At 46.4% G+C, this 27229-nt stretch overlaps 1 protein-coding gene across 1 annotated transcript; it reads left to right on the top strand.

The window, feature by feature from the left end:
* Positions 1-20403: 20403 nt before the first annotated feature.
* APOL5 (apolipoprotein L5) lies at positions 20404-23549 on the top strand. The gene is given in 5 exon segments (XM_070599167.1): positions 20404-20430; positions 20614-20892; positions 20894-21256; positions 21259-21588; positions 23406-23549. Coding segments are annotated over 5 exon segments (1143 nt in total).
* Positions 23550-27229: the final 3680 nt, after the last annotated feature.

Raw genomic sequence — 27229 nt, forward strand, 5'->3', positions numbered from 1 at the left:
CAACAGCGCCCCCTCCACCTTGTGAGTTTTGTGCGCACGACGGTAGGCTGATTCCCGCGCCACCTCAGCAAACTTCTCTGCCTCCGTTCCTTTTAAAAAAATAATGATTTATAAAGTCTACCATCCTTCTCTGGGTGAAGTCGCCAGTTTGGGTATCTGAATTCTAAAACCACGAGCAAGCTTCTGTGATGAACACATCTAGCCAGCGAAGCATGCCTTGGAACCCCCAGACAAGCCTGAGGAGGTCAGTGTCGGTCCCTCCGTGGTCTCTTGGTCCTGAAGGTGCATCAAAATAATGTTTGAAGAAAAGAGGAACAGAATTTGGGGCAGCTGAATGAACACAGCCTACTCATGCGTGGCACCAACAATTTTTTTTAACTGGGTAAATGCAATTCTCTTTCTCTTTTTTTAAGTTGAAGTAAAATGCACATAACATAAAATTTACCATTGAGACCATTTCTAAGTGTACAGCTCAGTGGCTTTAAAGCACATTCACATTGTTGTTCAACCATCACCACCATTCAGCTCCAGAACTTTCCGTCATCCCAAACTGAACTCTGTCCCCTTAAAACACTCACTCACCATGTCCTCTCCCCCAGCCCCTGGTGACACTGTTCTACTTTCTCTCTCTACTTATTTGACTACTCTAGGGACCTTATTTAAGTGGAATCATGCAATATTTGTCCTTTCACGACCGGTTTATTTCACTTAGCCTAATGTCTTTGAGGTCCATCCGTGTCGTAGCATGCAGCAGGATTTCCTTCCTTTTTAATGCAGAATAACATTTCCTCAGGTGTAGACACCGTGTTGTGTTTACTCATTCATCATCACTGGGCATTTGGGTTGTTTCCACCTTTGGCTGCTGTGGAAAAACGCTGATATGAAGACTGGTGTGCGAATATCGATGGGAGTCCCGGCTTTCGATTCTCCCGAGTATATTCCCAGAAGTGGCGTTGCTGGATCAAACAGTAATTCTATCTTTAATTTTTTGAGAAACCATCACACTGTCTTCCACAGCGCCTGTACCATTTTACAATCCCACGCACAGTGCACAAGGGTTCCAATTTCTCTACATCCTTGCCAACACTTGCTCTTTTCTGGTGGGTTTTTAAAAAATTTTTTATAGTAGCCCTCCTAATGGATGTGAGGTGGTATCTCACTGTGGTTTTGATTTGCATTTCCCTGATGACTAGAGATGTTCAGCATCTCTTCCTGTGCTAATTGGCCATGTGTGTATCTTCTTTGGAGAAATGTCTATTCAAATTCATTGCCCAACTTTTACTCGGTCTTAGTTATTTTGTTGTTGAGTTTTAGGAATTCTGTATATCTTCTGGATATCAAACCCTTATCAGATAGACGGTTGGCAAATATTTTCTCCTATTCGGTAGGTTGCCTTTTAACTCTGTTGACAGCGTTCTGTGATGGACAAAACTTTTTAATTTTTACAAAGTTCAATTTGTCTATTTTTCTCTTTTGTTGGCCATGCCTGTGCTTGGATATGATTTCATATCTAAGAAATCACTGCCAAATCCAATATTGTGAGGCATTGACTTGTGTTTTCTTCTAACAGTTCTATAGTTTTAGCAGCTGTGTTTGGTCCTTGATCCATTTTGGAGTTATTTTTGTATATAGTGTTAGGTAAAGGTCTAACTTTATTCTTTTGCATGTGGATATCCAGTTTTCCCAGTACCACTTGTTTCAAAGTCTAGCCTTTCCCGTACCGAATGGTCTTGGGATCCTTGTTGAAAATCGTCTGACCCCATATGGGTTTGTTTCTGCGATCTTTATTCTATTCCACTGGTTGATGTGTCTGTCTTTATGCCGGTACCACACTGTTTTGATTTACAGTAAATTGTGAAATCAGGAAATGTGAATCCTTCAACTTTGTTCTTCTTTTTCAAGATTGTTTTGGCTATTCACAGTCTCTTGAGATTCCATATGGATTTTAGGATGTATTTTCCTATTTCTGCCAAAGATGTCATTGGGATTTTGATTGGGATTGCAATGAACCTGTAGATTTCTTTGGGGAGTATTAGCATTGTAACAATATTGAATCTTCCAATCTGTGAACACAAGATATCTTTCCATTTATTTATGTCTTTAATTTCTTTCCTCAATCATTTGTAGTTTTCATGGTACGAGTCTTTTGCCTCCGTGGTTAAGTGGCACTAACAATTTAAAGGCTGTCCGTATACCCACTAGTGCCCTACGGCAAATGGGGAGGACATTTAACACTTACTTTAAATGTGTGGGATACATTTAACGTTCTGCACACATAAGACGTTACAGGTGCGGTGTGCAGCCCTGCCTCCCGCTCCCATCTAGCCATATCTCAAGATCTGTAGACAGAGTTTCTCTTTCCTGTAACTGATTCATTTTCTCAGCTGCATGGCTCACTAAGGCCAAAGGGGCTGGCATCAACCAAGACCTAGTCCTGTAAAAAGACAAACAAAAAGCAGCCACTCACGAGGACAAGGCTACCTGGCTCTGTGAGCTGCCAACTTTGTAACCCCTCAAGACCAAAGGCCTGCATTTAGGCTCAGGCAACACAATCCCCATGGATTATTTTGCCCCTGAAGTTACGTTCTTTGTATACTTTTCAAAGTTCTTGGCCCACTGCAGCAACCCAGAGATAGATGCAAGAAGGAGGCAGCTAGAGATCCAAATATTACTCACTTACTGAGGAAGCTGTTGGAGAATGAGGTCTCCTTCTCTGCAAGCCACGTGGGCATGTGAGTATTTCACCCCACAGTCGGGCAGCTTTCCTTGCGAGGTGCAGGCATGCTGGACAGCTGCCAGCCTCCGCTGTGGGCTCGCCTCCCTACCTTCTCTGGCTTGGAGCAGCGGAACAAAACACCTGGTCTCCTGCAAGCGGGCAGATCCCAAGGAGAGTCTGGAGGAAAGGGCTGAGCTATGCATGTCCCCACTTCTCCAAAAGTTAACAGATAAATTTCTCCTTCTCCCTGAGAAGATGAAAAGAGCCTGGGGTGTTACTCTAAGGGAATTCCCGCCGTAGAAATAGGAAAAGGGGAAATAAACATTTCCTCCTGCATAACGCAAATTTAAAACTTGATATGCACCCATAAATTTGTTGCTAACAAGCAGAGAATGGATTTTGTCAAATGCTTAGGGAACAGTTGTAAAAATACATCCAGCACTGTCTACAAAGAAAGTCAAGATAAATTAGGAAAAAAGGAAATTATACAGGCTACATTCTATGACCATGTTGCAATACCACTATAACTTAACAGCTACGAGCGATGACTTGTCTACCCATTTTCTATTTTTAATTGGGTTTTAAAATATTAAGTGTAAGCTTAATTAATTTTCGCATATGCTGTACAGAGTTCATTGACCTCTCTACCTTCCGGGGACACTGGGACCTGGGCCCTACGTGAAAGAATGTGTCTGGGCTCTGGGCCAAAGATGGTCACTTTGACCCTGACTCCAAGGCACAGGTTAATGAGAACACATCCTGTGTCATGTTCCTTGTCTGGGCTGGCCGCTCCGACGGGCACCTGACCGGACTATAGAAACGTCCCATCCGTGGGAACAAAAAGAAATAACTCGAAGTATCTAAATGTCTGAAACCCTGAGTCAGAACCCAGATAACCTTAGGATAAAAGGGAGCCACAGGCACAGAACAATGGGGAGTCTCACTGAGGAGAGGACGCTCTGCCCCAGACCCGGACAATCAGCACTCCTGCCTGCCGTACAATCTATTGGGACTCCCCCGGTTGATTGCGGTGCGGACGTTGTAAGTTCTGATTTGTTGTTTGCTTCCCCGCTCCTTGTTCTGTTCCCTTTTTCGCTCCTGATTCTGTTCTCCTTTATCAATAAACTCTGATTGCTTAAACAACCAAGTAGCCTTGGTGGTACCTGTCATTCCTTGCCCTTTGTGGCTGCAGACGACATATGCATATGCCATGTAACGTCCACCTGAGCAAGTTACAGAATTTTCTGGAATCTCAAAAGTCCCCCTTATTCTCCCTCCCGGTCAATACTCGCTGGGTCAGTTTTCTGTGGCTGCCACAGTAAATTAGCACAAACTCTGTAGCTGAAAACAACACCCCCCTCTCACCCCACAGTTCTGCAGGTGACGAGTCCAGGCAGCTTGAATGCGTTCTTGGCTTAGGGTGTCACCAGGCCAAAGTGAAGGAGCCGGCCGGCCTGGGATCGTTTCTGATGGGTCCAGGGGAAAATCTGCTCCCGAGCTCGTTCGTGTTGTTGGCAGGATTCATCTCCTTCTCCTGCCTTCCACAGCTGAGGCTCAATCCTTCTCACACGCTGAATCTCTCTGACGTCTCCTTTTGCCTCCAGCCAGGGGAATTCTCTGCTTCTAAGGGCTCATGAGATTAGAGTAGTTCCACCCTGATCCTCTCTCAAGGTCGACTGATTAGTAACCTTAATCACATCTGCAAGGTCCCTTCTGCCGTGTAACAGGTAACTACTCACAGTTTCTGGGAATTAGGGTGGGACGTTTCAGGGGGCTGTTATTCTGCAAGCCACATCCTCTCTTCTGATTTCCATTGCCGTTGATTAGTTTCACCCACTCTTGATATTCAAACAAATGAAGCCATGCAGTGTGTATTCTCTTGTCCTCTGAGGTGTATCTATGAGATTCATCTGTGTAGTTGCATGTAGCTATAGGTCATTATTTCTTACCCCAGCGATTACTCCATTCTGTGAATATCATAATTTTTTTTCTCCTCCTTTTTTTTTTTTTGAGGAAGAAATTGCCACCAATCCTCCTCTTTTTGCTGAGGAAGACTGGCCCTGAGAGAACATCCATGCTCATCTTCCTCTATTTTATACGTGGGACGCCTCCCACAGCATGGCTGGATAAGCGGTGCCATGTCCACACCCAGGATCCGAACCGGTGAACCCCAGGCCACCGAAGCAGAACGTGCGCATTTAACCACTGCGCCACCGGGCTGGCCCCTATCACAATGTTTTTATCCATCCTGATGGTGACGGACATGTTTGGGGCTATCGTAAATAAAGCTGTGATGTCCACCCTTATTAATCTGTATTTCGTTGGCCTATACACTCATTTCTCCTAGTTTTCTGCTCACTGGTGGAACGGCTGATGGTAGGGCATGCAGACGCTCAGCTTCAATGCCTACATCTGAACAGTCTTCCAAAGTGGTTTCGTCCATTTCCACTGCCAGCAGGAAGGTATTAGGGCTCCAGGGGCTCCACATCTTCGTCCCCTCTTGGTATGGTCACTGTTTAAAATGGTGGCCATTTTGTGAAGCATGTAGTGATGTCTTTGTGATTGCGACTTTCCAGTACGTTAATTTGAATACAAATGATGTTGAGTATATAGTCGTGTGTTTATTGGCCACCAGAATATCCTTTTTTGTGAAGTGCCTGTCCAAGTCTTTTGCCTATTTTTATTGTGTTCTTTTCCTTATTGATTTGTAGGAGTTCTTTACATTTTATACATGTAAATCTTTTGTTAGATATATTTATCACGAATGTCTTCTCTCAGGTTGGGGCTTGACTTTCACTCTCTTATTGGTATATATATATATATTTTAAATTCAGTTCTTCAATTGTAAAAGATACGTAACGTGAAATTTATCATCTTAACCATTTTTAAGTGTACGTTAAGTACATTCATAATGCTATGTAACCATCACCACAGTCTAGCTCCAGAACATTTTATCTTTCAAAAGTGAAACTCTGTGCTGATGAAACACTGACACCGCATTCCCCATCTCCCCAGCCCCTGGCAACCTCCATTCCACTTTCTGTCTATGAATTTGACTACTTTAGGTACCCCACATGAGTAGAATCATAAAGCATTTGTCCTTTCGTGATTGGCTTATTTCACTTAGCATAGTGTCTTCACGGTTCGTCCGTGTTGTAGCACGTGTCAGAATTATATAATATTGTGTGTCTAGGCTACCTTTTGTTTATCCATTCGTCCGTTGATGGACACTTGGATTGCTTCCACTTTTTGGCTATCCTGAATAATGCTGCTACGCATGTTGGATGTCCTCTTACTGGTATATTTTAATGTTCAGAAGTTCCTGTCAGCCGAGTTCAAGCTATTATTTTTTCTTTTATTATATGCGGTTTTTATGTCCCATACAATATTTTCATATCCCAAGGTCACAAACAACCTCCTGTGATTTTTTTCTACAAGTTTTATTGTTTTTCTTTTAACATTGATGTCTGCAATTCTCCAAGTCTGATGTGAGGAACAGATCAAGATTCACTTTTCTTTCCATGTGGATATTCAAAAGCTCATCGCTGTTTGTTGAAAAGACCCCCCTTCCCCCACCGCATTTCAATGTGCCCTTGTTGTAAACGAGTGATGGGACCAACACAGGGTTAGACAAACAGACCAACGGAACTTACACAATCTGTTTCTGGCTTCTCTGGTTTGTTCCATTGGTCTATTTGTCTAGCCTCGTGCAGCACCACTGTTTTAATTACTGTAGATTTATAACAAATCTTGATATCCAGTAGGATAAATCTTCCAACTCCTTCTTCAGGATTATCTTTAGTATTCTAAGTCCTTTGTATTTCCATGTAAATTTTGGAACCAGCTTGTCAATGTCAACAAAAACATCTACCAGGATTTTTATTAGGATGATATTGACTCTATAGATCAGGTTAGAAAGAATTGACTTCTTAACAATACTGAATTTTTCAATCCATGGCCTCTCTCCTCTTATTTAGGTCTTTCATTTATTTCAGCAACGCTTTATAGTTTCAGTGTAGATGTCTTGACATTTTTGCTGGATATCGTCTTCGGAATTTGATACATTCTAGTGTTATTATAAATTGTTTGTTTCATTTATTATCGTTTGTTTCTTAGTATAAAGAAGTATAATTGATTTCTGTATATTGACCTTATATCCAATAAACTTACTAAATTCATTATTATCTCTAATGGTTTACCTGTAGATTCTTTTGGATTTTCTACATATAGATCAATATCATATTGTGATATGATGATATGCTGTCAATTTCATGTCATCTCATCTGCAAATAATGAAAATGGTTTGCTACAACTGGAAATTCACCCTTGGGCTATCTACTGCCTCAGCCTAAGGTGACCCACGCATTTTCAGCTGACATTTCATTGGCCAGAACTAGCCACATGGCCTCATCCAATAGCAAGGGGCTGCGAAACGTAGGGAGCAAATGAACTATTTGTTGAGCATTTCTATTACTAGAATGATGACTTCGATGTACTTAGAGGAACCGTCAACCTAGGATTTGATGCCCTGTGAAAATATCTTTTGAAAGTGAGGACTTGGGGCCAGGCTGGTGGTGTAATGGTTAAGTTCTCGTGCTCCACTTTGGTGGCCCAGGGTTCACTGGTTCAGATCCTGGGCACAGACCTACACGCCACTCATCAAGCCATGCTGTGGTGGCATCCCACATCCAAGAACTAGAAGGACTTACAACTATGATATACAACTATGTTCTGGGCCTTTGGGGAGAAAACAAAAAAAAAGATTGGCAACACATGCTAGCTTAGAGCTAATCTTCTGCACCAAAAAAAAAAAAAAAAAGAAAAAAGAAAATGAAGCCTTAAAGACATATTCTGAACAAAAACTGACTCTTCCCAAAGCCCATGTGAGTCATCCCACCAAGCCCACTCTTTGGTGTTGCTGGGGAATCTCCCACAGAGCAGGCCCGAAATCAGAGAGGGGCCATTGTCTGTCCCTCCCATTCCAGTGAAACACACTGAAGCCACATGGGGGAAGGAAGCCCAGGGGACCTGGGAATTCCAGTTTCTCGATTCCTAGGGCTGGGAAAGGGGAATGAATGAGTTGCTGGCAGTCAGACCAGCAGGAGATTGGTTTTGTTTGTTGAGATATTTGTACCTTGCCTTCTTGTCTTGAGCAGGACACAGTTCTCTGATGTCTCTAAGAGAGCAGTGGTGATCACACTGGGGAGGGAAAGAGAGAGAGAGAGGAGGAGAGAAGAGAAACTGAGACTGACTCAAGTGGACATTTGTAAACAGCTTGGCCACTCCACGCTTGAAGGACAGACCCCTTTTTGGTCCCCTCCCCTGGATTCCTTCCTGGTGTCCTGGTCCTGCCTTGGGACTGAGAGGGCACCTCTCACGGCTGGGAGAGCTGAGGGCTCTGCAGAGCTTCCAGGAGGAGGCAAGGCTGTGCGTGAGGTCAGGCACCAGGCCCGAGGGGCTGGGGTGTGCCTGGTGGATGAAGGGCGGGTCTTCACCCCGGGGCACAGCAACCGTGTGACTCCCACTGTGTGGGAAAGGCCTGTCTATCGAGGTGTCTTTAATTTGCATTTGCCTAATTACTGAAGAGGTGGAGCACCTTTTCACATATTTCCCGGCCACTGAATGTCCTCTTTTGTGAGCTGCCCATGGACCCAGGACCCGGTGAGCGTTTTCCCCGCCTGAACGAGGCTGCCCTGGGCTACGAATGCGGGAAACGCACTTCCGGACAAGGCTGTTGGGGGGAATATGGAGAAAATGGATGGAAAGTCCTTTCTTAAGTAAAAGCCGGTCAATTGTGATTGTACGATGAGCATCGTGGGCGGTGGAATCAAGAGGGGTTTGTGTCCCCTTTCATCTGAAGTGTCTATTTCTCCTAATGAATGTGTCAAAAGTATGTAGGTTTTGAATAAAATGCTAAAAAGATACAATCTTTATCAGTTTCTAGATAAGTTCTAAAAAGTAAGTCTCAGATACTGAGAATCAAAATGTCTTTTCTCCTATGCTCCTAAGAACCAAGAGCATGCCAAGAAAATATCTGGGGCCTTAAAAATGACACAGTTGTCGACCACACTCACGGGTCCCCTGAGGGTGTCCATCTTCAGCTCTGGTGGCACCACCCCGTTGTCCCCCAGCCAAGGGTGGTTCTGGGAAGTCTGAAGCCACCACCTGGGCACGCTCCCCTCCCCATACTTTGTTCCCTGTGGAATCTGGGAACTTTGCCGGACTGTGGCCTGGGGCTACCACAGTGCGACCGCTTTTCTTAGGACATGGTGTGTGATCTTTGATTTCTAGAAAGACTCCCCGAATTTTATCTTTAAATATTCGTTCTGTTCACATTTTTCTTCTTAGGGGATTCCAATCAGCATATGCTGGAGTTTGGCCTTTATTCTTTTATTTTTCCCTGAACCCTTTCAGCACCTTGTTTTCATTTCATTTTGCTCGATTTGCTCACGTTTGTCTTTGGTTTCCCTTACTTATTTATTTATTTTTAGTGTCCTCTTTCCTTTGTGTGAATTCCAATAAGCATTTCTTTTTGTGATGGCTTTCCTTTTCTCTTCTCTTTTTCCCTAAGCTCCAGTTTCTACTGTAGGGGAGGAAGACGTTTCCTCTACCCACTCTGGGGCCTTCTGGCCAGACAATGAATTAAATTCACATGAGACCGAATAACGGGAGAAAATCAAACAAAGCTTTATAATGTGTATACATGGGAGAGACCCAGAAAAACTGAGCAACTCACCAAAATGGTGGAAGCTCTCCCCTTAAATACCATCCTCAGCTAAAGACAGAGGAGGATGTTGGAGGTGGGGGGAGTCAGTAACGGGAAGTTACCAGAAAAGCACAGTGAAAAGAGTCAGGTTATTATGCAGATTTAAGTCCTTGCCTTCTGCATTGATGAGAGTTTCTAGAGAGAAGGTCATCCCCCCCTTCTTCCTGGTTCAGAGAGGGAGACACCTTTACAGGTGGAGATTTCCTCTACAAATGCAAATGTCTCTTAACAAAGGGAAGGTAAATTCTACTTTTCAGAGTTTCTCTCCTGTCTGCAGTTTTTAAAAGTAACCAGCCCAAAATAGTCCTCATGCCAAAGAGACATAGCTTGGGGTGGCCAATTCCAATCCCCTACACTGCTTAATTTCCTCATGGGGTCCTGCCATGTCTTCCCTTAGCCTTCAGATCTCTGGTTTTTGCTTTTGCTTTATAAAGGAAATTGCTTCCCTAACTTCTAAAAAATTAATTGCAAAATAATTGCTTGTGATTTTCATTGGCTTTTTGGCAACACTTTTCTGGTGAGTGTTCTTTATCCACCATTTGTTTTTGTGTTTTTACTGTCTTCCTTTTTGTCCTATAATGTATATTTTTCTATTGTGATAAAACATATATAACACAAAATTGACCATTTTAACCACTTTTAGGTGTACCATTCAGCAGCATTAAGTACACTCACATTGTTGTACATCCATCACCACCATCCATCTCCAGAACTTTCTGTTTCATTTTCCCAAACTGAAACTCTGACCATGTTAAACAATCACTCCTCTCCTGCCCCATCCTTCAGCCCCTGGTAACCATCCTTCGACTCTGTCTCTATGAACTCGACTACTCCAGCACCTCACATAAGCGGAATCGTACAATATCTGTCTTTTGTGACTGGCATATTTCACTTAGCAAAATGTCTTCACGGTTCACCCTTGTTGTGCCGTGTGTCAGAATTTCATTCCTTTTTAAGGCTCAATAATATTTACTGTTATTTTTTGAAATAATGAAACTGAATAATTGTTTCATTGTTTCATAATAATATTTCATTGTGTGTATATATATATACACACACACATATACACTATGTTTTTTTTATCCATTCATCCATCAGTGGACATTTCAGTCATTTCTACCTTTTAGCTCTTGTGAACACTGCCACTATGAACACGGATGTACAAATATTTATTGGAGGTCTTGCTTTCAGTTCCTTTGGGTACATACCCAGAAGTGGAATTGCTGGATCCTATGGGAATTCTACTTTTAATTATTTGAGTAACCGACGTGGTGTTGGCAGTGGCCGCACCATTTTGCATTCCCACCAGCAATGTTTAAGTGTTCCAATTTCTCCACAATCTCACCTACGCTTGTTATTGTCTGTGTCTTTCGGTTTTTTCTAACAGTCATCCTAGCGGGTGTGAGGTAGCATCTCACTGTGGTTTTGATTGGCATTGCCTTTAATGATTGGTGATGTTGAGTATCTTCTCATGGACATATTGGCCATTTGTGTATCTTCTTTGGAGAAACGTCTATTCATTCCTCTGCCCATTTTTCTCTTGGGTTGGTGGTGGTTGTTGTTGAGTTAATATTTTTTGTGTAGATCTTCTGTTGGTGGCTTTTTTTATGGCCAGCTCTTTATGGCAGATTCCAGTAGAGGAGAAGCCAGGGCTGTGTCCCACACTAGTGAAACTCTTCTCTCTGATCTAGGGCCTTCTACACGAGATTTCAGTCCTCCTGTGTCCCCGGGCGACGGGACTGGGCAGTCTTCAGACTATTCACAAGGTAGCCTCTTTTCTCCTCTCTGTCTCGAGGACAAACTGCGTCCTCCCAATGGCTCGTCTCACTTGTGCCCTCAGTTAGTCCCATCTCCATTGCTTCTCGGAACCAATTCAGATTTAGTGGAACCTGTACACCTCATCCTCACTATTTCAACAAGGGGTTTTATTTTTGCACTTTGAGAATGCCCTCACCTTGAAGAGGGGCATTTCCCCTGAAACCTGCCTTCATCGTCTACTTTTTCTGAAACCTGCAATTATCGGCCTCCCCTCTTCTTTTCCTTGCACAGCCCTGCTCATTCCCATTGCTGTTGGCATCCTTTTCATCTATTTTACCTATTTCTTCTAGTTTCTTTCCTTTTTTTTGAAGAAGAAGAAGATTAGCCCTGAGCTAACATCTGCCACCAATCCTCCTGTTTTTGCTGAGGAAGACTGGCCCTGAGCTAACATCCATGCCCATCTTCCTCTACTTTATATGTGAGACACCTATCACAGCATAGCATGCCAAGCGGTGCCATGTCCGCACCCGGGATCCGAACTGGCGAACCCTGGGCCGCTGAGAAGCGGAATGTGTGAACTTAACTACTGCACCACTGGGCCAGCCCCTCTCCCAGTTTCTAATGATGGTGTTTGTATCAATTTCCATGTTGCTTTTGGATAATAGACAAGAGGAGAGAAACTGATAAGCTGATCCATTGTCTTCACACGGGAAGTCCGGGCAAAAAGCTCTGTCTGTCACCTTATTGTGACCGAGCGAGGACAGAGACTTGACATGAGAGAAACAGAACTGTGGTTTCCTCTCTCTACGTCTGCCTCCTGGGCAACTTTCCCTGAGAGCATGTAAAGGACTCCTTTCATTCCTCAAACGCCCTGTATAATGCGGGCATTTCCCGGGGTTCCATCTCAGCTCTCCTCTCCCCTTCTGAGCTCACCATCTTCCCTGGATTTCATGTTTACGAATTCCCAGGTCCGAGTCACTGGGCCTCGGCTGCAGATGAAGTCGCTGCCTCTCTGAGTGACTGTGGGGTCTCTTTTCTTCTTTACGAGTTGAAGCTGCATCTCTTCTGGCCCGGGATCCACTGTCACCAGGAAAGAGAGAAAAACGCCAAGGAGCCGACAGGGGCACCATGAGTTCAGCACCGACCGGAATCCACCCAGGTCACCCTCCCTCCTCCTTGGGAAGTTGTTTTGACCACAGTGTACTGTCTTGACCTCCAGTGGGTGACACTGGAGATGGGACCCTGAATGTGGGTGATGCCAGTCCCTAAGAAGAAGGTGAGGATGTGAAGTCCCACTCCAGCCCCAAATCCCGCGAGACCCTGCTCACACTCCCCCTACAATTAGAGGTGTCTCCTCCTGGGCCCCTCAGTTACGGGGACCTATTTTCTGAACCCAGATTAGAATATCTATTCAAATCAGGATCCCGCATCTGTGTTCGCCTCCCCACCTCTTGGGAGGCAGGCTTTTGTGCTCAGGCTGGAGGTCATCATCTGGCTGTGCTGGCAGGAACTCCGGAGGTGCCTGACCTCGGCCTTAGTCCAGCCACACCTCCTCCCCGCGGGGTCCTGGACGGAGCACCAGAGACAAGGGAAAGCAGAACAGCACCTCCATTCTCCAGGCTTGGGCCTGAATCTCCAGGGTTCTCTGGCAAAAGGGGTTTAATCCAAGACAGCCCCTCCCTCCCTTTAAACCCAAATCCAAATCTCAAGAGCTCTCTGGCTTCCAGCTGCTGAGCTAAGAGGGCGCAACGGAGGAGAGACGAGGGAGCAAGAGAGGACAGCTCGCCGGCTCAGCCCCTCTCGGGAGTGCAGAGAGGAGGCGGGGGGGGGGCGCGGTGCCTCTGTGCGCCGTCCCTCATCAGGCGGGGACCACAGCCTGCGCCAGACGTGGTCCCTCAGCATCAGGGAACCTGAACCAGAGGAGGAGTGCGACGCCCTCTGGGGGAGAAATGAGGCAAAGCGAGGCGCGAAGCGCTGTGACCGCTTCTTCCCAGAATGCGCGATGCGCTGAGCTTTCCCAGCAAAAGATCCGTTTTTAACAACAGAGATGTGATCAATGTGAAACACGAGGATTCGTGAAACTAAGCTATGAAAGTGATGACACACAAGGCAGGGTCTTATGTGACCTCTAATTCTGTGTCTAAATCACAAATGTCTCGCAGAATATTTACTAAAACCGGAAGGAAACGGGCCACCTCGGGGAGACCCAGCGCTCCGCGTCCAGCGGGCCTCCCACCCCGGTTGCTCTCTCTGCTTCTGCGGCGCCTTAGCCCAGCGCACCTCCTTCTCGTCCCCTCCCCCAAATGAGACAGAGTTCCCGCCCCAGGAGCTGTTCCAGGCCAGGACTGGGAGACAGTCGGCCACAATTTTAAACATAAAATCTTAGTATCATGAACTCTAAGCCCTTATTCTGATGTGTCCCCAGTGTCTGTCCTTTATCAGGTAGAGTGCAGACAAGAAAGCAAAGACTTTTCTACGTTGGTGGGCTGTCCTCGCAGCCACTCTAAGCCACTCGCCACATCAGCTCAAACCTAGTCACCACACCTATCGGTGTGGGATGTGAAAAGAGAGCAAAGAACTAAAAAGCAGAATGCCTAAAATAATGCAACTCGAATCCAAGTGGAACAATTATGACAATAAATAATAATGAATACTAATAGCATTCATAAGTCAAGAGTATCACATTGGGCAAAAACCAGTTTTGAAGAATTTTCTGCATACGAGAGATAGTCTGAAATAAAAATGACGCAAAAGGACAAAATAACAGGTTAGAGAAACTTGTCATGTGTAAATTTCTAAAAAGATGACAATATTAATATTTAACAACGTTAATTTATTTGACTTTTGCTTGTCTTACTATGTGCTCAGCAGCATTAATGACCTGCCCTCAGTGTCTTACTGTACAGGTTGGAGATTTTATAATGATAAAGGGATGAGTAACAAAGATGTCTCGCTATTGTTTTATTTTACTGTTTTTATTATGAAAGTAGCATGTGACTCTTGTAACAAATTTCAATAGGACAGACGAGGGCAGGGTGCAGGTGTGGGTCTCCCCTCCCCCAACCTCAATGTCTCCGACCCCGAGCCTAAGCCTGCTCACCCCTTGGTGTATCTCCTTCTAGAATTTTTCCCTAGTCCTGTACCGCATATATAATACTTCAAAAAATCGAGATCATATTCTTTTCTTTTGGAGGAAGGTTAGCCCTGAGCTAACATCTGCTGCCATTCTTCCTCTTTTTGCTGAGGAAGACTGGCCCTGAGCTGACATCCATGCCCATCTTCCTCTACTTTATATGTGGGATGCTGCCACAGCATGGCTTGACAAGCGGTGCATAGGTCTGCACCCAGGATCTGAACTGGGGAACCCCAGGCCACTGAAGTGGAACATGCAAACTTAACCACTGCACCACCGGGCCAGCCCTCAAGACCATATTCTTGAACTTTTTTTTCTTGTACTTAATATATCCTGGGTCTCCTTCCAGGTCAGTTCATACGGACTTGCCTGGTTCTTTTTCACAGCCCTAAGCCTGTATTTGATATTGGTGTATTTTAATGTCGACAGTCCCCCTACATGGATATTTAAAATTGTCTCCATTTCTTTTTACTGCTTCGAGGAACTGGGGAACACCCTGACACATTTCTCTGTGTTCCCGCCATTGCCTTTGTGTGGGGTGAGTTTCTGCAGGGGCTCCTGAGATGCCGAAGTGTGTCCTGTTTATGTTGTGAGATGCTGCCGGTCATCCTTTCAAAGTCCTGTCATTTTATGCTCTGACCCCGAGCCTGAGCACACAGCCCCTCCTCCTTTCTCAGCAACATGAGATGCTGTCATTCTTTTTCCTTTTGCCAAAGTGATCAACGAAATGGCATTCTGCTATGGTCTAAATTTACATTCTTTGGCTACTAATGATGTTAAGCACCTTTTCATACATTTATTGGCCATTGTATTTCTCCTTTTGTGAAACATCTGTTCAAAGGACACAAGAAATACCTGTTGGCTGAAAATGAGAACCAAGTTCAGCTGGAAATATCAAGGATTTTGTGATTACTTCTTAAGTCTTCGGAAAAGAACAGGCGTAGGGGAGCGGTGGGAGAGCCGAGTTGGGGTGGGGAAGAGAAAGGGAATCATACTCATCCATCACATTAAAAACTTTAAAAAATCAGATGCATCTCATGAAGGTGTGGCAAACATATGGAAATCTGCAAGTTCTTCTAACCCTTCAGAAAACAAGCAATTCTCATGTCATATAAATTGTCCCAGAAATAGAAAACACAGTATGAGTGTATTTTACGAAGCAGATAGAACACTAATAATAAAACTTGATTACAAGGGAAGAAAACTATAGCTCAATATCATTTATGACTCCAAGATGAGCATATTGAATACAATACTAGAGAATATAAATTTTTAACACACTGATGCAAAAATCGCCAATGACCGAGTTGGGGTTTTCACAGAATAGAAGGATAATTCGATATATGGAAATGTATGCACATAATATACTATATTCATGGGATAAATAAAAAAAATTTATGACCGTCTCATTAGAGTCTGGAAATTCAGCACCTAGTCCTAATAAAAATATTTAAATACAGGAATGGAACACACCGCCTGATCAGGACGAAGAGTGGTTTTTGTAAACCCACAGAGAAAGACTAGAGTCAATTTCACAAAATTAAATAATTTAAGAATTCAAGCTGACTCGATAAGGCGCGGAACCAAAATAAGAAAAATAAGTATTGAAAAAATAAGAAAGAAAACCAGCAGTATGTGTTCATGAATTATTCATTCAGTAACTATTACAATTAGTAAAAATTCAGTGTAGCACAGAGGAGTATTAAAAATGAATGATATTTCGATAGACTAACAAAACAAGTCAGAAAACACAACATTAAAAGGTACTATTCATAATAGCCTCAGAACAATTTAACGTACCACGGAAATGAGGTTAGCGTGAAACGTAAAGAAGCAACAAATCTTACTTGAAAAAATAATGAAAACTGGAACTCCTGGGAGGCCAATCCGTGTCTCTGGGTAGGGATATAGCAGGTCCCTGGGTTTAATTGTGGACACATCCTGTGACCTCCTCAGTGGCCCATACTTGCCAATACTGCTACAGCAAGTAACTTCCTTTGTCAAGTTTAACTGGAAATAGAAGCCGCTCCCCAGCCCTGCATGGCAGTCCTGCACAAGAGCTCCGAGAAGCCAGAAAGCAGAGGGGGACGCGGGAGCCAGTGACGGTCCAGTCCCTGGTCAGAGTGGAGGCAGCAGCCGGGACAGCCAGGACGGGGCTGGGGCCATTATATGGAGTCCTACGGATGACAAAAACATGAAGACCCCAACGTGCCACAAAAGGGAGTGTGTCTAGAGACAGGAAGGTATGTCCCCTCTTGACGAAATAGCATAGAATCGTCAAAAATACTCGTAATGACAACTGTGAAATGACACGGAAAATACTTGTCGTACAATATTACATTTTAAAAACAAAGCCAATATGTTATGAAAGCCATGTGGAAAAGAATATGCATTTGAAAAATAGCTGGGAATAAATGAATAAAATCGATAGTTACGTTGTGGTAGTATGGGGGTGATTTTTGTCAAATTATATTGAAAACACATTTCAAGTGATTTTTGAGCAACGAAAGAATCTGTAAGCTAAGAGTCTGTAAACAAGAGTAACCGTGAAACGGTGCCCGGGTAGGGAAGGAAAAGTAATTTTCCCTCTACTCTCCTGAGTTCTTGGCCGAGACCCTGTAATAAAAGACAGATGAACGAGAGAAAAACACACTGAAGCTATTAACACGTAGACCTCACCTGCGCACGGGAGAGCCCCAGGGGAAAATGAGCAGCTCACACAGGTGGCTTAGAATTCCGTCTGAAATACCGTCTTAATAGGGACAGGGGAGTGGGGAGGTGGACCCTGAGGAGGAAGTCCGTGATTTTCAGGAAAGATGAACGGACTCTTAGAAGAAAAGGTGGGAGGCGCGACAGTTTGACAACGTTTGTCTGAGTGTGTCGACTCCTAGCCTTCTCCTCTGTGATGACAGTCAGCGTCCCTGGTTGAGGAAACTCCCGGGAGGGGAATCCATAGCTCTTGAGTCCCTTTTGGAGGGTGTCTTTAGGCAGATAAGGGGCGTTCAGAGCTAGTCTCTCCCTGCATGTGTTCTTCAAGCGCCTACAGCTCAAAATAATCAGCATATCAAAGCGGCATATTCTGGGGTGGCGCATTCTGCTACTCCTCACCTCCCTGGTTAAAACAAACAGCTACCCAGCCGGTGAGCTGCTCAGCTCCAGGGGGCTTCAGCAGAGCCTGGACAACCCCGCCAGGACTGGAGATCACGGAGGGCTCACTTGCTTTCGAGTTTGCAGCCTCATACATGACACGGCCCTGAGCATCTTTGTGCCCATCGTCGGGTTATTGGATGATTATCAGAAGACTGCTGGGACTTAATATGTAATATCAAGATTTCCAAAGTCCTTCACCAATCTCCTTTGCCACCGGAAAACTGAGGGATCACCAGTTTGACTACCTCCGGGTTAGCATTGGGTGTTATGTAGTTGAATTGTTTGGTTAAAATCATTAGGCAAAAATGATGGGAAGTTTTTGGGACATTAAGATTTTTGATGTATTCTAACCTTGTTTTTTTAATTCCCAAATCTTATAATTAGATAGTCCACTTTACCGGAGCATCGTTAACCCTTTGTGGGCCCAGATGACTAGAGAAGAAATATGCTGGTTACTGGTTCATCCAGAGGGTTGGGAGGAGATGGTGGAGAGAATTGGTTTGGAAAGGTAATTCTAGAAAAACGATGTCTAGGGAAGAAATGACCAGAACGTGAGTTCTGTGAGGGCAGAAACTGGGGTGATGTGCTCACTGCCATAACCCCAGCATTGAGACCTGCATGTGGCGCAGACTTGGCACTCCGTATGTGAAGGAAGGAACGAAGGAAGGAAATCTGAGTGTTAATATCCGAATTTTGCTGCTGTGCGGTCGCCATCTTCATAGTTTGAAACACACAAATGTGTTCCAACAAAGTTGGCGGAGGTGTTGAGCACAGTCTCATTTACCTTCATTTGCCATTAGAGACGTGCACAAAGGGGAAAAAAAGGATTTACACATCCTCAGGACAAAAGTTCTTAGGAAAGTAAATTTAAAACCTCTGGTAAGCACATGACTAGGGGCCCGGACACGTGGCTTGTTGGATGATAGAATCCTAGAAGCAGAATTTGCTCCATTTCCCCCGACCCAGGAACTCCTTCCCAGCCTTTCTCCGCCCTTGCCCAAGCCACGAAAATGCCTAGGTCTTGCCTTGCGACCCAGACTCCTGGGACTTACCTTTCCACACCTCTGCCTGGGCGCCCAGACTCTGCGACAGAGCTGGCTGAAGCGTTATAGTCCTAACACAGTCATAGCGCCTGACACAGGCTGTACTCTCTTGTCCAGTGTCCATAAGCTTCTGTAAAATGAGATGCAGTGCTATCTAAAGCTCTTACATTATAAAATCTTCATAAGTCACACAAACTAGAGTTTCCTGCCCTATCAGGACAAGAACAATTCTTCTTTTTTTTTGATGAGGAAGATTGGTCCTGAGCTAACATCTCTTGCCAATCTTCCTCTTTTTTTTTTTCCTCCCCAAAGCCCCCCAGTACATAGTTGTGTATTCTAGTTGTGAGTGCCTCTGGCTCTGCTACGTGGGACGCCGCCTCAGCATGGCTTGATGAGCGGTGCTAGGTCTGCACCCAGGATCTGAACCAGTGAACCCCGGGCCGCCAGAGTGGAGCACGCGAACTTAACCACGCGGCCACAGGGCTGGCCCCACAAACAACTCATTCTATGTATGGGTGTCCTTGGGGCAGCACGGCAAGTGGTCTAGACACTCCCGCCAACATCGGCAGGGGAGTCCACGCCTCGGCCATCCACGCACCAGACGGCGGGGGTGGGCCTTCCGCTTCTAACATCCTAGAGCTCTAAGATCTAGGTTGGGGGTGTTGAAGTCCTCGGTGTACAGAGACATCGCAGAGACATCTGACAAGTCTTTGTTAAGAGTGAATTGATGCTGGGGAAGGCTGTCAGAAGGCCCCTCCTACTTCCCTGCGGAGGGGTCAGCTGGCTGATCTGAGGCTGCTGATGGCCCTGCCCAGGGGGCAGAGGGCTCTAAAGCCACTGTCAACAGTTCCTTTGAGGCCTGGGGGCTGCTTGGTTCCGGGACAGTGATCCCATGAGTCCTGCCTTCTTTCCTGTCGATCCACCCTCCAGTATGGCTCAAGCCCATGCCCAGTGCGTTGTAGTTGCTCAATTAGGAGACAGACAGGAACAAACTTAAGGCTTAGACAAGTCGGACTCTGCTACGTGCTGCAGGAAGTTGATGGCAGCATCCTGCACCGTCCACTGGTGTCCACCTTGGAAGCCCCAGATCCTACACGACAGATTTACTCAGAGCAGTGATGCTCCCACAGGGCCCTGCGGACTCTGGTGCTCCCGGAGCTGGAGCAAACTGATTCCGCAAAATACGGAATAATGGTGGTCTTTTCCCCAAAATACAGGGAACATTTGAGTTCGTGGAGAGACTTTTCTCAGTCGTACATCTTCTTCTTCTTCATCACTTTTCTTATGACTCCGTGCTTCTCCTCCTTGCCCATTAACAAGTGAACAGGGCAGAACCCGCTGTCTCCACGTGTGTCCACCCTTTCGTTAGAAATCAAGTTTCGGTTTCCAAAATACACAGTGCTGTCACATGGAGTAAATCCTCTGTGGAAGAGATGATATTTGGGTGTCTGGCTGGAGGTGCCCGCACCTTTTTCTTTGGAAGTGTAGGTTATTTTATGAATTTTTTGGGATAACTCTAATATATGCACACGATACAAAACTTAAAAGGAACAAATGGGCAAACAGTGAGAAGTCAGCCTCCCTCAAAGCTTTTTCCCCAGCTCCCCTCCCAGAAGCAACCACCATTTCCAGGTAGGTCCCCTTTTAACATAAAAGAAAACCAGCCGTCTCCTCTTCGGGATCTCAGTACTCGTGTTCCCTGAACAGAATTCTCACAACCTGTTGGATATGTGTAAATTATATTCTATACGCATACATATATTTATTAAGAAAAGATTTGGTGACAAAAGTCTGTAATGCTTTTAAGTTTTGTTTTATTCATCACATCAGTGTCCACATGCAGTTAGAAGAGAGTTGTCCGCGGGTGAGCAGGCTAGTAAGCCGGTCCTGATGAGCCCAGGGATTGCTGGAACTGTGCTTCTGCCATAAACACACAGCCACCTGGGGTCCAGGCCACAAAGAGGGACCCTCTGTCACGCTGCTCCCCAATTGTACCTTGATTCCCAAGGTCCTGCTCCCTAAATGTGTTCAAGAATGCAGACTGTAGAATGTTCTAGCCTCGCTGGGGAACCTGTCCCAGAATTGGAAAAATAATCATGTGATATGGACTGTCCCCAGGGATGAGGCCGATGTGCTGTACAGGCTCCTGTCTGAAGAGCTGATGTGATGTGAACAAGTGTCCGTGCCAGATGGAAATCCATCAGAGGAGGAAAAAATGTTTCTCTTATGTTTTCCCTTGTGGAAGTACAAGCTGGAAAAGACTATCAAAGAACTGAACACCATTGCAGACCAGGTTGACGCAGCCCACAAGATGCTCACCAAGACCCCCCCTGGTGGCTAGCTCCTCAGGTGCTGTCTCTGCGGCCATGAGCCTCCTGGGTTTGGCCCTGGCACCTGTGACAGTAGGAGGGAGTCTGATGCTCTCAGCACTTGGGCACGGCCTTGGGGCAGCAGCTGTCATGACCAACATTTTGACAAGTGTCTTAGAAAATAGAAGCAATTCGGCAGCTCGAGACAGAGCCAGGCGACTGGTGTCTCTTCCAGCGACAGGGGAGAATGAAGCTTTGGGAGGAATAAACCTGTCCGAAGTCAGAGCTGTGGACTTGCCTATTAAGCAATCTGCTGGAGTTATCAACATCAGGGAACTTCAGGCCTACCGGACGGCCAAAGCCAAAGCCAACTCTGGTTTCATGGCATGGCTACGGTCAAGAATTTCGCAGCCACAGGCTGTGTCCCCTTCTGGAGGGCCAGAGGGGTGAAGAGAGCCGTTGAGGGCCCAGCTCTGGCCATGACCAGGGGTGCCCGGCTGATGGCTGTTGCTGGGGCTGGCTTCTTTCTTATGCAAGAGGTGAACAGCCTCCTGCAGAACTGGAGGCACCTGGAGGCGGGGGCGAGGGTGGAGATGGCGGAGCAGCTGAGACCGTGGGCCAAGGAGCTGGAGCAGTGGCTGGGCCAGCTCACCCGGCGCTACGAGCTGATGATCCTGAGGCGGGGCTCCGAGGAGCCGTCACTGAACCAGAAGGTAGGAAGGGGGTGGGCGTAAGACAGTGTGGTCATGGTCCTCCTAGAGCTTCCCATGGCGGGGCGGGGGATGCTATAGAGTGGACATATAAATAGATAATCACGATGTCCTTTCTTCAGAGAGGACTTTCCCCAGCCCCCACCTGAATTAGGTCCCTCCTGTTCTTTCCAGCCTCTCGTTCTTTTCTCTCAAAGTGTTGACCACGCATTCGTCTGTATGCAGATGCTCCCTGTCCTTCTTCCTGTAGAGTACCCTCTGGGAGGGCGGGGACGTGTCCTCAGCCCCAGCAGGGCGTGGCACGTGGTAGGTGCGCCATAAATAGGTGTTGAATGGCATAAGTGTGGCATTTCATGATGAAGGTGATGTTTCAGATGAGTTGAAAAAGGATATTTATCTGAAAATACTTTCTATTTCTTGACTCTCTTGAGACATTAAATATCTGGATGAAAAAACTGAAACAAAAACTCCCATCAGGAAAATAAAGAATTTCAAAACTCCTCTTTAATTTTACAGAGAGGGGGCTGGCCCCGTGGCCGAGTGGTTAAGTTCGTGCGCTCTGCTGCAGGCAGCCCAGTGTTTCGTTGGTTCGAATCCTGGGCGCGGACATGGCACTGCTCGTCAGACCACGCTGAGGCAGCGTCCCACATGCCACAACTAGAAGGACACACAACGAAGAATATACAACTATGTACCGGGGGGCTTTGGGGGAGAAAAAGGAAATAATAAAAATCTAAAAAAAAAAAAAAATTTTACAGAGAGAAGAGAATGGGATGGGGTAGCAAGGCCACTGCCTGACACGCTAGAAAGGGACACAAAAGCCTTTGCTGAAGGTGTGAAGGTTCATCATTCATTCATTCATTCGACAGATTTTAATTGAGGCCTGTGACAGGGCCAAGGATTTAAGGAAGTGTTCCCAAATTTGTCTGCATGTTGGCATCACCTAGGAAGCTTCAAAAAGGACTGATGAGTGGGTGGGTCCTACCCCAGTGATGTGATTGACCTGGGGTATGACCTGGACTCCAGTTGCAAAGGATCTCCAAGTAATTCTGCTGAGCAGCGGAGCCTGGGGACCACTACTCTACGGCCTGAGGTGATTTCTCTTACTCTCCAGCATCAGTACTGCTCCCCTCTGGGTATAGTCTAGCTTCTTAATGACCAGGGGCAGATTTGGGGGGTGCACTCTGAGACACTAGGATGCCTATTCTACAGGGTCTTGCCCACCTCCTCCCTTGCCTGTCATGGAGCACAAGCTTAGGCCAGGTCCCAGCAGGGCACTGAGGACATTGTGGGAAAAGAGTCTCTGCTTTAATGGGACTTGGGGCCTATCAGGGGGCCAGACCCCAGATAAGCCATTAACAAGGAGGAGAGGTAAATGGAAGGACATTAGCGAGGACAGGGTGCTGCGGGAGCCCCTGGCAGTGCACTTACTCCTGGTGGGGTGGGCTGTGGGGAGAGCGAAGGGAGCACCTGGTGGTGAGGGGCTGGGGCCACGATTCTGCTCCATGCTGCGAGCCACATGCATTCCCAGGCTGTGCCTCTGCCTCGCCCCCGGAGCCCCCTCTGCACACCGTCTCTGTGCATTCCAGCCAGAGGAGCCATTTGTTAAGTCATTCAACGCACCAATACTAATTGAGCACCTCCGTGAGGGGCATCAGGCCAGGCCCAGGTGCAAATGAGACGGACAAGGACTGGGTGTGTCAAGGGAGAGAACTGCCTCGCCCAGCCCTGTGGCATCTGAGCACTCAGGAGACCCTTCTGTGAGATCACACTTATGCGACAGAAGTGAGTAAACGACTGCCTTTTCCTTTTTGCCCTAGACGGTCAAGCTGTACCCACGGAACCTTGGTTTACCAGACGCAAAACACAAGTCTTCAGCTAAGAAAACTCGGGGTAGGAAAATCTTCGCTCGCCACGAGGCACCCAGCAATGATGACAGAAGGGAGACCTGCAGTGATTGGTGACAACCCTTTGGGACTCCAGAAATACCTGGGAATTTGTAAGAGACCAGATTTTCTGTGTGTACTGATGGGGCTAGAGACCAAGACGACTTACATATCTACGTTAATTTAAACTGAGGTCAGCACACATTTAGAACACGTGCATTTTCCAAACTGTAGATAACCACACAGTCCATTTATAATTAAAATGAAAAAAAATCTTTATTTAAAATAAACCGTGCCCTGTGACTCCTCCACTCCTTGCGCTGCCCCCCACCCATCTCTCATTACAGTCACCGTGCACAGCATCTTTGTCATGGGGTCTATCGCTCAAGCTTAGATCTGATCTGCATTCCCAGTGCCCTGCAAGGAGAAAGGCAGTGATTTGAGAAAAGCTGTTACTGAGAGAAAGTTATCCCTTTATTGCAGAATCTATAATTGTGAAAAATTGGACACCATTAAAATGTTCCAACACGAGGAGACTGGTTAAATAGCAACTATTCATCCACTTGAGAGAACATTATGTCACTATCAAAATGATGTTCACGAGAGTCAACAACTTGGTTAGCAGGGAAAATGTTTATTTTACCAAATGAGGAGGAAAAAAAGGATGAAAATTGAATATGCACTTTCTCGCCTTTTGCCTGCCGGGGGCATCACACCTTTGTCACCTGTGTGCAGACAAAGGCCTACGAGGGAATACAGCAGGGTCACATGGCAGCTCTTTATTTACAGGTCATTTTGGTTACTTTCCTCTTCTTCCTTTTACCATTCTGTATTTTTCAAGTTTTTTATTATGTGACTTATTGTTTTATGAAATGGAAAGAATAGCTAATAAATATTTACATCAAAATTAAAGAATTTTTTTAAAAGAGGACCAACTCCTGGCCTGCTGGTCTTAATTTGGCTTCTTAAATCACTGGGATGAATAGTCTCCTCACTACAGAATGAAGCCATGGCGGGGTGTTAGCAATGGCTGAAAATCAAGGCAGCCTAGTCTTTGCGGCTCCTGGACCCAATTCTAACGTGTGCGTGTGTGCATGCGCTTCCCCAGGCCAACAAGCAACGCTCAGACACCAGCGGGGTGTCGAGAATTCACCTCAGCTCTGACACTACCTACCCAGAGACAGCAGCAGATGCCACAGGTTAAGGGTTTAGTCCCAAAAGGCTGCCCTCAGACGTCAACACCAAGCCCAGGTTGTCACCTGTGCCTCTGACCAACTGGCTGTGAAGCAGAGGTTCCCATGACCCCCTCCTCGGATTCAGTTTTCACCAGAACAGCTCACAGAACTCAGGAAACCCGTTTACTCCCTAGATTGCCGATTTATTACAGAGGCCATTAAAGGATACAAATCAAGAGCCAGATGAGGAGGTACAGAGGGCGAGGCCGCGGACAAAGGAGCTCCTGGCCTCGTGGGTCCGGGGCCCGCACAGCGGCACGTGGCAGCATTCTGGTCCCGACCTGGGAGCTCTCCGAACCCCTCCCTTTGGGCTTTTAAGGAGGCCTCATTCCATAGGCGCGACCGATCGAATCATCGGCCACTGGTGACAGAGCCAACCTCTAACCCCTCTCCCCTCCCCAGCAATCAGGGCGTGGGACTGAAACTTCCACCCCTCTCTTCAGGGCTGGTTCCCCTGGCAACCAGCCCCCATCCTGGGGTGATCTCCAAAAGTCACCTCATTAACATAAACCCAGTCGTGGTGGAAAGGGGCTGCTTGTGAATAACGAGACACCCATCCCACCTCTATGGCTCTGAAGCGTTTCCAGGAACTGAGGCCAAGACACCAAATGTTATAACAAAGGATGCTCCTTGTTCTTATTGCTCAGGAAATTTCAAGGGTTTTGGGAGCTGAGTCAGCAACTGTAAGTGAAGACCATATATAGATAAGAAATATATTTTGGTCACCTGAATGACCAAACACATGTATTTGTTATAAATCACTATATCGCACCTAGGTAGCCTTCAACCTGTCCGTCTATCTGTCCAGCCATCCAGCTCGCAGATTTCTGCAGGAGCTTCTACAAGAGAAGCACTAGAAACACTCAAGTTCAGAAGTCCAAGGGTGCAGACTTGGGAGCCAGACTGCCTCTGGATCCTGTTCTGCCACGTCTATGTCTGTGACTCTGGCAAGTTACTCCCTCTCTCCACGCTTCAGCCTCCTCATCTCTAATACGGAGTAACAACACGGTTGGGTCCGGACTTTGAGTTCTCCCTCCTTAGAAGCTAAGTTAGCCTGTTCTGTTTCATGGATTCTGGCAGAAGACACAAGGCTGAGCCGGAGACAAAGGACGTTACTCCTCATGGCACAGCAGGCAGCATAAGCACTGGCATATGGAACGATTCTCCTGGTGCCCAAGCCCATGGGGTGGGGGGAGGTGACATGGGCCCAGACGGATGCTGTACACGCAGTAGGTCTGCAGTGCAGCTGAGGAACACTGAGGAGCCACCTCTTTCTCAGCAGGCAATGAGCCAGCCTGTTCTTTATCCTGGAGGGACACACCACTGCCTTCCTCAGGGTTACCAGCTGCACTGCCACCCCAGGAATGGCCTCGGGAGAGAGCAGTCAGGACTTTGCTCACATGGCCACCCAGTGAGCAGCATAGGAGCCAGAAGGGCCTGGGGAGGGGTGCCGCCCAAGCACCTGCCTGAGGGCCGCAGGGAAGACTGAATGGCTGTGTGTGAAGGGCTCTGACAGCACTCTGGAAGCATCCACTATTATTTCTAGGGGTGGTTAAGACGGAGGAAGGCAGGGCGGAAACTGTGTCACTTTACGTAAGAAAGTAAAGTATTCAACAAATATTTATTGAATGCTTACTATGTGCCAGGCATTGCAGATACAGCAGTGAACAGGACACAGCTGCTGACCTCCAGGTGCTTAGAGCCTAGTACAGGACACAGACCACGAACAACCTGGGAGGGGAGCACATTACCCAGGGCCTTACAGATGGGGACAAGGACTTGAAACTGACCAGGGGATGTTTTGGGCAGAAACACATCACGATCCAATTCACATTCTAACAGGCGGCTGCAGAGAACAGACTCGGTGGCAGGGTGTTGCTGGGGAAAAGATGGAGGCAGAGAGACTACTTAAGGAGACGAGGCCAGCCATTTGCTTCTATTAGGGGGCAGTAGTGGAGGAACTCAGGCCCCTGGCCTGTCACAGCCTGACATGCAAGTGGAAGGGTCTTGGGAATACTTGGCAATGCTACACTATAGAGGCCAAGGGCACCGGGACAGGTCCATTTGCTGTCATCACGAGAGGGCTGCTTTAGGGTCCTGGAGGGAGGAGCGAAGACAGCAGTGTGAGGAACAGGTAATTGGAGTCAGCGGGCAGGAACCTACTCCAGAAGTTTGTCATGAAGGAGAGGACTTGGCATCTTGAAAATTTTTTTTTTTAATGTGTTAAAAGGTTGGAGCACGTTTAAATCCCACAGGGACTAGCAGAGAGGAAAAGGTTAACCATGCAGGAGGGGACAACGAAGCCAGGTCCCTGAGAAAGCAGGAAAGGGACTAGATGCAGAGCACAGCCAGGGGTCAGCTTGTATATGAGAAACGCCTCTTCCGGGAGGACAGGAGAGAAAGGGAAGGGACGGTGGGAAGTCAATGAGCTGCCCAGCTCTGGTAGCAAGAGCTCATGCAGGGAGATCCCGTGTGGTGGCCTTCATCTTCGCCAAGAAACAGGAAGCTAGGTGACCTGAGAGC

This window comes from Equus przewalskii, chromosome 29 (assembly GCF_037783145.1).
Source record: "Equus przewalskii isolate Varuska chromosome 29, EquPr2, whole genome shotgun sequence".
NCBI classification, from domain to species: Eukaryota; Metazoa; Chordata; class Mammalia; order Perissodactyla; family Equidae; genus Equus; species Equus przewalskii.